A 13389-nucleotide genomic window follows, 5' to 3' on the forward strand; every position below is an offset into this window, starting at 1 on the left:
TGTTTTAATACAGCAAACCAGGTGTGCAGTTCAAAATGACCCTACATTCAGATACGGCGCATCATGACATGTCTCCTTGATGGCCCTGCAGGAGAAGGAAGATAAACTCTCTGCTCTGTATTTTCCTTAGCTCCTTTGGCCACCCAGATCTTGGGAAAGTTAAAACACACGTATGAAGAGCAACATATATGAACTGTCAAGGCCTTGGAAGGGTTTGGAAGCTGATGAAATTCCGTGGCCTGAATTTCCATCAGGACACCTCTTGTCGGTTGAGGACGGTCTGAACTATTTGTAGTGTGAATGGGTTTAGTTTTTTGCACGTTTCAGATCTGCATTCGTGTCCCGAGGTCAGGACTGCAAGGCTGCAAGGCTTTCTATTTGCTTCTTGTGCTGCTGCTTCTGATTTCTCATCTTGAATCCTATTTGACAAAGAGAACATTTTGAAAGCCATAAATAAAAAAGTGCTTTCTAAAAACAACATGGGCAGATGGGGGGTATAATGTTTTCTCTTAAATACAGACAAAGTAGAAGTCATTTATCCACACTGCTGAGTGCAATTCACATTTCTGCTCTGAAAGATAACTGTTTGTTTAGATGACGTCTTTCACCTTCAATTGCAAATATTGGTGTCTATCCATGGTGAGAAGCCTTGATCCTGCTGCCGACACACATAACTAGACATTCAAACCCCTCGGGGTGACTTGAGTCTGTCTGGAACAGAGAGGCACTGAGTCAAATGATTGAGGAAAAGAGAAAAACAAATGGAAACATAAAACCACGACTGCATAAGCATCGTCCTAATCAATGGAGTCCTAGCACGACCCTGCTGACTTCCTTTAAGAAGCAACCCCTGTGTGCCCACATACGCGGTGACATTTGAAAGCAACCACAATGCTTAGTGAATTGTTCAGACTCTTACCTGCTGCCTTCAAAGCAGTTCCCACTTGAGAGACATTCTGCTGTTGGACTGTGCCAGCCCTTTGGTCTCCCCTCTCCGGGACTCCCCGGCAAGGGCTCCCTGTCCATTTGTTATCTGTTGAAAAGGTCTCACAAGTAGCAAATCTCCATCCTTTTGAAGGTCAAGATTTGGTTCAGAAAAGAAAAAAAATGGATCCAAAGCCACACACACACACACACACACACACACAAAAATTGTATAATGAGTGATATAAGTTGCCAAGTTGCAATCAAATAATTAACCACTATAAGGCACCCAGACCATCGGGTTAGCCTCTGTGCACTCTCTGTGAAGTCCAGAAAGAAAGAAAAAATTCAAAATCCCAGATAGCACAAGATCTTTGGAGGATGTTCTCAGCAGCCAGGGTAAATTCCTTGAAGAGGAAATATAAGAACACCCTGCTACATCCATGTCCCTCCCCTCAAAAAAATCACTTCACATTCTCAGATACAGATACAGCATGGGGGTGTAAATTGGTTTCTCTGAGAACATTCAGCAACATTAAGGTGGGGGCGGGGGGTACCATCTTTTGTCTGCACTTAAAATAACCGGTAAAGCCTGAAAGTAGTGAATGTATCTTTGTCCCAGATTGATCTCCGGGATGACCCCAAAACCTTGGCACGACTCTTGTACATGAAGGAGAAGCCCCTCACCTATGAGCATGGCGTGAAGCTGGCAAAAGCGGTATGGTCATATTTGAATTGAGGGCTCCGGGACGGGTGAGCTGTGCGGGATTTTGCCTTAAAACTGCAGTGTGTTTCGAATCGTTCAGGTTTTGTTCCTTCCTCTGGTCTCGAAGAGCTAGAAGGGGCCGTTCTGGTGAGTGTTCCTGTCAGCAGGCACCTTCTGCTTCTCATTAAGAAACTTCGTCAGTTTCAACAGCTAAGCACTTAGAATGCTCTTACGGCCATGTCTAGAACACAGACCTGCCACACTTAGCAGGAATTAAGGGGACTCATTAAACGCACATCTGTAAACCTTGTTTATCATCAGTGTAACTCATCTAAATGACCTCACATGAGGCATTTTGTGATTTTTTTTTTTCCAGGGAAAAACTTGGATTAAAATCCGACAGTATTATCTTTGTCCAATACCTCTCTTCCAATAATGAATAGCCACTTAGTCTGGACAGTGTTACAAATAGCATATGGAAAAAATGACACACAGCTAAGAGGAACGGGGGGGGGGGGGGGGGGGAGGGAGGAGGAGGAATCTAAGTGCCTGCATGACAGATGAAGTCAGCTAGCTCAGAGCTGGAATTACCTCCACTGACCATCCTTCACTTCTGGGAAGAAGTTAGCCATAAACAGTGATCTTGCAGAAGTGCTTCAAAATGTATTTGCCAGACACCAAATCTTTGCCTCCCTGCCACCACCACGACGTGTGCAAAGCAGCCATGTGTGTAAAATGGACATGGGTGCATGGGAAGGAGACGTAGGGTCTACATTTCCCTAATTTGAATCCACTTCCTCCTGGATTTAGTTACCAATCCACCAGTCCAAGCAAGAGACTTTAAAATTTTAATGTTTTACTTTCTAACTAACCCTGCAAATGCATGCCCCCAGGCAGTCAGTCACCTTCTCAAGACCAGTCAAAGAGAGCATTAACTACAAATTACTCCTTAGCAAAAGGAAAAAAGCGTTTCTCTTATTAAAACTCGGTTAGAGATACCAAAGGTAATATGACACCCTCCTTGGAAGTGGATTAACTCTGATGTCTTACAGGCACAATACATAAAGACATCACACACACACACTTGTACTCTCTCTACTTCTACCACAGTCCTGTCAATATAACAAGTACAAGCCACTGAGGAGATATTGGAGGGGGGCGGGGGGGGGGGGGGGGGGGACAGGAATAGCCCTAGGGAGACATTTGAATCCAGCTGTGTGCATCACCACTGGACACCATGCCTATTGTCTCTTCTCCAGTCGTGTGTGTGTCGTTAACACACATGTTAATGTATGTAACTGTAGGTGGCTCATCCCATTGTTTCTACAGTAGCTTGTTCTCTCTGTTCCTTGTCTCTGGGACTGTCCTCGTCTTCATCCTGGTGGCTTTCTAGCCTCACTCCTCATGTGGGAAGTCGGTTTGGGGTTTGGGGTTTTCCCTCTCCAAAGCCTCCCATTTCATTTGAGATTTACTTTAAGAACCATGGCTGAGTTCAAGGCGCGGTTGCCCTTTTGCCGACCTCCCCTAGCACGTGCTCTCAGAGTCACAACCATGTTGAGCCTAGGAAATCCAATCTAAAAGAAAGCCAAGTGAGATTTTAGCTGGCTTCATGGCAATTCATGTAATTACAGGAATGTTTTTAGTCTTGGATTCCTCTGTTAAGCACTTTGTTATAATAGCTAGCATTTACATAGTGTTGATCATGGGCGTGTCACGGGCTTCCTCTTAGGTGATCCTCCAAGCACCTCCTGTGGTGTGTGTATTATTGTCAACACTTTTCTAGAGGAAGCTGAGGCTATATGAGACAGCCAATGCTCCAGCCACAGTGCTCTTTGGGTCCCTTCTAGGGTCTGCAAACAAATTCTTCAATTTGGGGCTCCTTTTTCATAGACTGCTAGGGACAGCGGAGCAGAGTAGTTGAGTCCCTGGCTTGGGAGTTGGGCAAATCCTCATCTCTGCCACTTCCAGCCAGTTTTCTGGTCTGTAAATGAACTGGCAAGAGACTTGCCTTCTTGGGTTCCTGGGTGCGACCATGAATTGACGGACCATAAGTTAACAGACCATAAGTTGACTCAACAAACTGTCCCTGTTGACCACCCTGCCCCTTAGACTCAGCAAACTGTCCCCATTGGCCACCCAACCCCTTAGACTTATCTGAAGCTGGGAAGACATTTGCCTCTGTTCCACTACTAGTTTTTGTTTTTGTTTTAGAAGGCTCTCATTGTAGCCCAGGCTGGCCCTGAACTCAGTATAGACATGAGGATGACCTTGATCCTCTACCTTTCTGTCTTGGCTGGTGTCACATCTGATTTTATGCTGAGCTGGGAATGAAGATCCAGGCTTTGTACATCCTGGGCAAGAATGCTGCCAGCTAGGCTCCATCCCTCACCCTTCTAGTTATTTCTATGCCTCCTCAACATGTTCCACTCCAGTCCGAGGAAGGAGAAAGAAGTATCAGCTTGCCATTTCACTTGATGAGTCATGTTACAAGTTGGTTGGTTTTCATTTCTTCTCATCACTCTTGTGTGTCCTGTGCCTTTGTGACCCGTTTTCCAGCACGGGAAACAATGGAGCTTAAGTATTGTAAAAAGGTATCAGAAAAGTGTTCTGTCTACAGCCTCAAGCTCGCCTTTGTTTTGTTTCCTTGAAATGTGTCTGTTTGGTAAAGCTTGCTTCAGATTGCTTACATGTTATCAAAACCAGGAGTCCCTGGGCTTCTGCACATGGATCCTACCTAAATACTTGGCTGAATGGGTCATTTTGCTCCAAGAACCCGGACAGGGTGCCAAAGTGAACAAGAAGGGCTGTGTCTCCTTGACACAATTTTCCATTTCAATCTTCAGCGACCCTAAAGAATTTTTAAGCATTCTTCCTAACATGTCTGTGCCCTTTCCCTGAACCAGGACAAATGCTTCTCTCTGACCTTCTGAGCACGTAGAACATGGCAACAGATAATCATCTCACAACTGGGCTCTGTTTCTCACACGTACATCCCAGGTCACACCCCAAATCCTTTGGCTACTTTTCCTGGAACTCTCAGCACACCAGAATGTTACGTTAACCTCCTCACACAACAATGCCTTTATGGACCATCTTGTTGTCTCCTCCCCCCAATCCCCCATGTCAGAACTGGGAGAGACAAGTCTGGGCTCCCTTCTATCATTCAGAGGCACAGGCCGACAGGTTAATAATACACTCGTACACTGTCCCCCGGCAGCTCGGTGAGAAACAAGAGAGCAAACCCCACCCGTCTCTCTCAGGGTCCCAGAAGGAATCAACAGTCAGCCAAGGCCCTGGAATTTTCAGAATCAGTCTTTGGCTTTAGTGGGAAGGTTGTCCGATTACAATAGCCTCCAGTCCTTTCTAGGGTTTTGTTGTTGTTGTTGTTCCCTCTGTATAACCAACAAGAGTCATCACCTCACCAGCAAGCAGCCATTCATTTAACCATTGACTCCCTGTGCTTTTTACATGTGTGCCTGTCAAATATGGCTACAACCCCCAAAGGCAACACATGACATTTCACGTAATTGTGAGAAAAAGATTTTCTCTACCCCCTTTTCCCTCTGTCTCATATCCTGTTTTTAATAAATTTTTTAAGTGGTTTCCAAATCTAAAGGCCAAACCATTGCCAAAACAAAATCCATAAAGTAGGCTTTCAACACGCACTGATGGTCTCAATTCCCTGCCTTTGGCATTTCCCACTGGCTTATAAAACAGCCAGTCTTGTCAGAAAAGAACACATACCAAAAAAAAAAAATACTTACTGTCTGTAGGAAGAGTTTTGAAATAAGTTTCCGGACTTAACCAAAGCAATTTTTATTTCATCCTGAGTCTTCCTATCTGTGACGTTTCAAACAGTCCCATTTCAGTGATTCAGTCAGCTTGGCCAACTAGTTGCTGGGCTGGGTAATAGGGGTCATAGAAACTCATAGAGTAAAAAAACAACCCACCTCGAGGGCTGAAAAGATGGGTTATCATGTAAGAGCATTTGCTATACAAACATATGAGCTATACATGAGTTTAAATCCCTAGCACCCACAGAGAAGCCAGGCTTGGCCACTTGGGCCAGTAACCCTAGCACTGGGGCAGGGATGGGCAGATCCCAGGAGGTCCCTGGCCAGCCAGATCCAGGTTGAATAAGAGACCCTGTCCCCAGGGAACAGGACAGAGAGTGATAGAGCAAGACACCTGATATCCTCCTCAGGCCTACACACACGCACAGGTACAGATATACACACACACACACACACACACACACACACACACACACACATACTTCAAGAGACAGAGATTTTAAACATAGTTCTCTCTCTTTCTGGTGGAATGTTCATTTTTGCCTTGCTTGGGCTGCATCCATTCTTGTCTAAGATAAACCACAGGATTTTCTTCATTCTACATTATGCAAACGTCCTGATGACCGATGAATAGTGAATGCTCCCAACATCTGTATCCCGAAGGACCCACAGAACGTTTCTTTCAATTGTGTATATTAACTAAAACTCTAAATCTCCAACTCCCTAGAAAAATAGGAAAGCAAACAAGCCATGACCCAGAGTGAGCTTGCAAAAGCTGGGAAGGTCACCCATTTCATACTAGTAGGGGACACAAGTCACAGTCCCCTTCCCCTGGTCCCCCAGAAGCTCTATGAACCATCTCTGCAGGTTCCCAGCTATAAAGCAACGGCCCTTTTCCCCAGTTCATCTGCCATAGTTTCCAGGTTCCATATCCAGCAAACCTCTTCTGCATTTGTCCTGCTCTTTGCAAAGTCAGCTTCATAACGGAAAACCACCAAAAAAATAATAATAAGGTGTTGCTCCAGATGTTCTTAATATTCAGAGGCCCTCTGCATATAGTTGGCTCATGTGAGCTTATGAGATGTGAACACCCAGGCCTCTTCCCTCACCGAAGCCAACAGCCTAGCCAATGGTTTTCTTAATGAGAATCAACAGTTTCTGGTCTAGATTTCTATGTTTCTCATGAGGATTTTGTGATTCTCAAGTACCTCATATGAAATAACTTATTTTTACTCTTCAAGGGGCTGGAGGGCTGGCTCAGCAGTTAACAGCCCTGGCTGATCTCCCAGAGGTTCCATTCCCAGCACCCACAACTGTCTAACTCTAGTTCCAGAGGAACTGACGCCCTCTTCTGGCCTGCATTGGCACTACATGTGTGCAGACATACCATGCAGGCAAAATGCCCACACATATATTATTATTATTATTATTATTATTATTATTATTAGTTTTCAATAATTAATGAGTAACTGTTATGATAATTCAAAATAAAACACTAGCCCAATACAAAATACATATCACTTACACATAAAAACTGTATAGTAAAGAAAGATGTCTCACCAATGGATGTCTTCTATGATTTTTATGTCTTCATGTTTTAGTGTTTTAATTTAAAACATGTTTTTCAAAGTACATTGGTATTGAATAATAATAGCAAACAGGTATTATGTTGCCAAGAGATACATAGCAATGAGGAATCATCTAAGATGGCTGCTGCCCACCCTTCTGAGGTGCTCTGTAGGCCCAGTGACCCTGCTTCCTTCCACACAGACGGGCCTCTTCACTTAATGTCACTGCTACATTCCATACACAAATGGAAGGACACTAGAAACAGGCCGTGGGGGGGGGGGGACAAGCTGACCTGGGGACCTGGCAAGGCAGAGGGTTGACACTCACGACTCTTTCTTTGTGTTTAAGATTGGAGCACAGTGCTACTTGGAATGTTCCGCCCTGACGCAGAAGGGTCTCAAAGCGGTTTTTGATGAAGCCATCCTCACTATTTTCCACCCCAAGAAAAAAAAGAAAGGCTGTTCGGAGTGCCACAGCTGCTGTGCAATTATCTGAAGTTGCCTGAGACCTGTCTACCTGCCATCCAAAGGTGTGAAGAGCAGCCAGTCTCTGGGACCCACCTCTAGCCAAAAGGGAGGGTATGACCAGAAAGGAATCCCTGCATCCCGAAGGCCTGTCCCTCTGCTCTGCCAGCTTCCCAGCTCAGCATCCTGTCACCACTGCCTCCTCCCCAGGCTGGAGCACACACACTGCGCGTGGAGAACGCTGAGCCACATTCAGACAATGCGCTGGGGAGGTGTTGGAAGCAAGTCACAACTGTCCTGTACTTCACATCTCCCCTTCCACGGATGTGAGCCAACAGGAAGTCATGCTGGAAAACTAAGCACTCTGTCCTGCAGTGGGGGCCTTACTTCCTGTGTTTGCCAACTTGGGAATACAATGCCGACATTTTTCCCGAGACTGTTGTTCCGGCCAAGTGTCTTAACGTTTGTTTCTATTACAGTTTCCTGAGGTCCAGTCATTGGAGCCTCGCAAGTCCGTATCAAAATAGTTCAAAGACAAGCTGGATTATGCTCACTCCTATTAACAGTGGGTCTCTGTCAATGTCCTTAGAGCCAACATGTACCTCTGAATGCCTGATTACAAAACAAAAGCAAAAAACAAAAACAAAAAAACTTTACAACTTTTATAAACTGCCAGACCTCTAATTTTTTAGCCTTTTTTAAAAGAAAACATCCTGTGAATTATTACACCTTCCCCAGTTTTGCCAAAGATTCATCCTACAAATGCTTCAGGTGATAGGGGGCCTGGCTCTTGCAAACATCTACTGCCGTTCAACCTGAAAATGGACAGTCTTTGAAGAAAGAAATCGATTTCTGCTTTTCATCTAATTTGGTCAGGACAAGAATATGGCAAAAGCCATCTTCCTGACCCAGCAGAGTGGGCCTGCCCCACCCTCACAGGTCTGTGCCTTCCCTCCAGTCTCACTTTCTCCTGTACCCAGGAGAAACTGGGGAACACTGTGTTCCCCAGTCACAGCCTGGGGAAAAAGAAAAAGACCTTAAAAGGAAATAGTGGGGGAGGGCTCTGGACACCAGACATGAAAAATGTGTCCCAGAATCCTTCAGGGTCAAAGTGCCTTAACTCTTCTACCTGCTTCAGCTGAAAGCACTCCTTGGCTTGCCCATGTTAAGTTTCGGTTCAGGACAGTTTCCAGTTGCAGCCAGTGTGAAAATTATTGCCTCTCTCCCTCTTTCCTTAACTCCTTCTCCCAAATGTCCATGGAGGATAAGCTGAAGTGGATCCCATTCCAGGCTGAGGCACTGCACCTAATGGGGAGTTTGTTCCTGAGCAGGAAAAGCTCCCAGTGAGAAATCCTGCACCTTTCAACGTGACAATTCCCAAACAGCCAGGGACTCTCTGTGTTTTAATTAGAGGCTGTGATTGACCCTGATTGGTCTTATTTGCTTACAAATGCCCTGGAATTACCCAGGGAAGCTGATTTCTCCTTTTTTTTTTTCTTTATTGCATCAGTAAATCATATCTTAGCAATATGAAATTATTTCACTTTTTCTGGATTGAAGCTCCATCTGTTGGGAAAAGCATCCCAATCTTTCTAGTCTTTTCTGCTCATAAAGGAACCACAGAAGAGAATTGTATGATATGGGTCTTCTTAAGACCTTCCATGACACCCCTTCAGTCTTTGGGGGTTTGTTTGTTTGTCTGTTGTTTAGAATTTCTGAAATGTATTTTTGCTTCCTCTACATGTCAGTACTGTTTGATTTCTCTCCCATATAATGGCAAAGAGTTTTCTGAAACACACACATACATGCATATCATACATACATGCACACTCACATACATGCATGCACATGTGCCACTTAAAAGGAAATAAGAGTTCTGTCTGCTTTCATACATAGAAAACAAATATGCATGAGCCATAATGCTGTGGAGGGTATTATATACCTTCAGCTAGGCAATGAGTATGTGATCCTATAATGACATTAGTGCTGTGAGCCAGTTTTGCTACAGTATGGCATAGTTACATCTTGCTACCAGGCTGTTCCTCACTTCTTATTTTTGTGGAGGAAAGACTGAAAGCAAAATATTGGCTCCACCAGGGAGAGTTCCCTAAAATGTCCTGTCAACAGGCGGATCTCTCCCCTAGCCATCAGCTCCAAAATGGACCAATGAGATTTCTATAGCAGGACCTGATTTGTTTCACAAAAATGTCTGCTGCCCCAAGGTTGAATAACAACTGTTCTGAGAATTAGAAACAAAAAGAATTATAGGAATCAAAAGAAAGATTTGCTAATAGTCCACTCCATCTTCCAAAGTCAACAAACGGCAGTTGATATCCATGTGAGGACAAAAAAGGTCTCAGAACCTGTAGCACAGTCCCTCGGTGTGCAGATGAGACACTCAGCTGGGATCAACTGAGAGCGATGTGCTGTGCAGAGCTGAGGCAGATCCTGACATCTGCTTCCCACCCAGCACCCAGCAGTGCCAACACTAGTTCACTTGTCATTACCCATATCAAGTTGGGGTTCTGCAAGCAGATCAGTAGAGTTGCATTTGTTCCTCTTACATCTTTCAGCCATGTTTTCAATGCTTAATTCCATATAGTTAAGCCTCTAAAGACAAAGCAATATTCCACCACACCCGTAAGATGTGGTAAAGTGACAAGAATTTGATCTTCTCACCAATATGCCTGCAATCCAGAGCAAACTGCCATGTAATTAAGTAGCTAGTTTGATGGATTTTTTTTTCACTTTGATGGTTGATTGTTCAATAGAGTTGATGAGCAGTTTAAGCTAAGGCACAAATCAAAGCCATGTTGATAGTAAGAAACCTGGGCTGATTTCTTCCGAGGAAAGTTACGATCTAAGAACCACTATAGAAATCATTAACAACTACAGCCTAAGCCAGGAATTACAGAAGAGCAAAGTCAAAACCTAAGCTCTTCATTTCCAATAGGGAGTGGGTTTGGGGTTTTGTTTGTTTGTTTGTTTGTTTGTTTGTTTGTTTGTTTGGATAACAGTATGGTTACAATACATAAAGAATTATTGGGAAGACTTCTAGTCTGTAGGAGCATTGTCAATTGAAGTGGATGTAGCTGTCCAATGTAGCCGTCCACGGTTCTCACTGCACCACCAACAAGGAAATAGAAGGAAACCAGTCATAACTAAACCTACAATGTTTGGAAGAAATAAAATAAAAAATAAAAAATTAAAAAATTAAAAAAAAAAAAAAAACTAAGCTAGGCGTCTGTGATCCCTTTACCTAAGAGGTAGAGGCACAAGGATTTCAGTCAGTTTAAGGCCAGCCTGGTCCACAAGGCAAGTTCTCATCCAGCCAAGCTACATAGGGAGATGCTGTCTCAAAATAAACAAACAAACAAATAAATAAATAAACACTAAATCCCAAAGTGAATCCAACAAAATGGTCATTATTTGAGGTGAAAAGTCCCTATCGGCAACAACCTTAGGAAATTCATCTTCAAGGAAAAACCTCTGAATTGAGGCAAACCTCTTAAAATACCATATAATGGAGCTAGGAATGGTGGCATGCACATATAATCCCAGCACTCAGAAAGCTGAGGCTAGATGATCATGAAGTCCAGCCTGGGCTACACAGTGACACTCTGCCTCAAAAAGAGTTCACAGAAGCCACGTGACATTCACTGAGCAAACATTCCCGAGACCAGTGTGATGAAAACTTCAAGTTGTGTTTTTGCTTTAAAGACATATTTGATGTCATGCTGGACATTGTTATCTACCATGTTCTATGTTGTTTTGAAATCCAGCCTTGTTCAGACGCCTGAGCATAAAGTGTGCTCGCTCTCAAGAGAACTACAGATGACTGGCTTTTCTCTTGGTAGTCTCCAACTTCATTGAGAAGACTTCCCAAGCACTTGTATTCCCAGAAACAGTGTCTTTTCTGGAATAATAGAAACAGAAAGGAAAAGGGGCCAGGCAAACTGAGTTGCTTACAAAGTAAGGTGAGCACTCTGAGAAATGAGACGTTTAGAAAACCGAGAGGAAGTTACAGCTCAACATGGGGCAAAGCACAGGCTTGCTCACGCTGGGGAGAGTTCACTTCTGACCAGCATCCAGAGAGTGAAGGAAGCCAGAGGACTAGGGATGTCAAGACCATGTCATGGCAAACCCTGTGGTAATATTAGGAATTCTGCTCTGCACGGAGGTCCGCAGGTGCTCTTTGCAGCTTTAACGGTACAGGAGAGAAGAAATCTTCCACATCCTCTGCCTGTGCGTAGCAGAAAGTCAAGGGAAACTTACTAAGAAACGGGAATGAATACATAAATAACCTCGAAAGACCCATGAGCTAAACCTCGATAAGGCTAACTCCGGAATACTTGTGCTCAGGCATAGAGGTGATATTGATTCATGTTCACAAAGATATCCCCAAATACAAAGATTATATTAATAATAACAGAGGCTATCAGTGCAGAAAAATAAGATAAAATGATAGAGTTTGTGGTGACTCTGTGGTCAGCAATAAACAGAAAAGTACCCAGAACACCAAGCTCTCTGCTCAGCCACCAGGGTCTTAGCCTGTCTCTCAGGGGGTCAGAAGGGAGTGAGCCAGGGCCTGGCTCATGTGTGAAAGGGTGGGGTGTAAGTTCAACCCCAGCCATGGGCCTTGAGGCTCCATTCCAAGAAACTAGACTAATGGCTGGATGACGAATCTTGGCTACCACGTGTGCTTTACTTCTAAGGGGCTATAATGTTCAAAACAAGGGTTGCTTTGGTGCACCGGTGTTAGAAGCATGGCCCAGAACCTTCATAACACTAAAGCCAGAGCAGTGTGTGGTCTTTAGAAACGAACCCCAGGTTTCAGGATGTGAGATATCTTTGCTGAATGGCACCCAATCGGTGTCACTGATGATGTGAGACCTGCTGCACTGTGAAGAAAGGGAACTTGGACTAGCAGATCTGGCCTCCCACTGGCCTCCATGAGGCAGTGTTTGGAGTCTGTTAGACCTTTGGAGGGAAAACAGAAACACTTTCTGAGTAAGAGCGATACATCTTCGGCGGTTAATAGATACACATCTAAAAATCACTTTTCCCCGTCATCTTGGATACATTTGTTAAGCAATCAGGTTATTGCCTCTTCAAGAAGCCCCAGGCAAGAAGGTTAATGAATCTGCACTCTCATCACTCAGTAGAATTGCCTTTGCTCTGAGTAAGCAGCAAGCACATATAATATATACAGGGACATCACCAAATTGTAACCGCTGTTCTCCCACATAAGGTGCACAGAGTCAAGGGACTTCCAGCCAACATGCCCATTGGCTGGTGTTCCTATAGTCTCCTATGTAATGGCTATTCTCTGTACTTGTTGCATAATTAATGGAATATTATTTCATGTACTCTAATCTCACTGTTTATCTGTATCACATTTTTGACATGTCATTAAATGGCCTTTTTTTTTTCCTGTTCTCATTTGTGGGGTCATCAGGGATTTCCATCAACCACTCATGCAAATTGCCTTCTGAAGGTGTCTTTCTACACTGGGAAGTAGTCCAGCTCCTTACTACTCAAATGTGGTCCAAGGATTGGCAGCATTGGCATCACTTGGTAGCGAGTCAGGACTATAGCATGTTGGGGCCCAGTTGAGACCAACTGAACCAGAACTTGCACTTTAACAAGACCTCAAGTGACTCAGACATATATTAAAAATGAGAACATACAGTCTGTGAGATATCCAGGTTCCTTATCATTCTGTATATCCAAGCATCGAGCTGAATGATGACGAAGGAATCAGTGTAGATGGTCTCTCGGATGCTGCCATGTAGGTACTGCTTAGGTCAATATTTAAATCGTTCAGCTACCAGTTGACTAGAGAGTTGTCAATGTCTTTTCGTCATATGCCACCCAGCTGCGGTAAAAGAACAACATATTTGGAAGCAAGCAGAAAAGCAGCATCTGGCTT

At 44.0% G+C, this 13389-nt stretch overlaps 1 protein-coding gene across 1 annotated transcript in view; it reads left to right on the plus strand.

The window, feature by feature from the left end:
- Rhoj (ras homolog family member J) overlaps positions 1-12889 on the plus strand; it is an 88811-nt gene extending 75922 nt beyond the window's left edge. The window contains exons 4-5 of the mRNA XM_015992018.3: positions 1547-1642; positions 7342-12889. Of these exons, the coding sequence (XP_015847504.1) occupies positions 1547-1642; positions 7342-7488 (243 nt within the window). The 3' untranslated portion in view covers positions 7489-12889. The remainder of the gene's footprint in view (positions 1-1546; positions 1643-7341) is intronic.
- Positions 12890-13389: the final 500 nt, after the last annotated feature.

Source organism: Peromyscus maniculatus, chromosome 14, assembly GCF_049852395.1.
Source record: "Peromyscus maniculatus bairdii isolate BWxNUB_F1_BW_parent chromosome 14, HU_Pman_BW_mat_3.1, whole genome shotgun sequence".
Classification (NCBI taxonomy): Eukaryota; Metazoa; Chordata; class Mammalia; order Rodentia; family Cricetidae; genus Peromyscus; species Peromyscus maniculatus.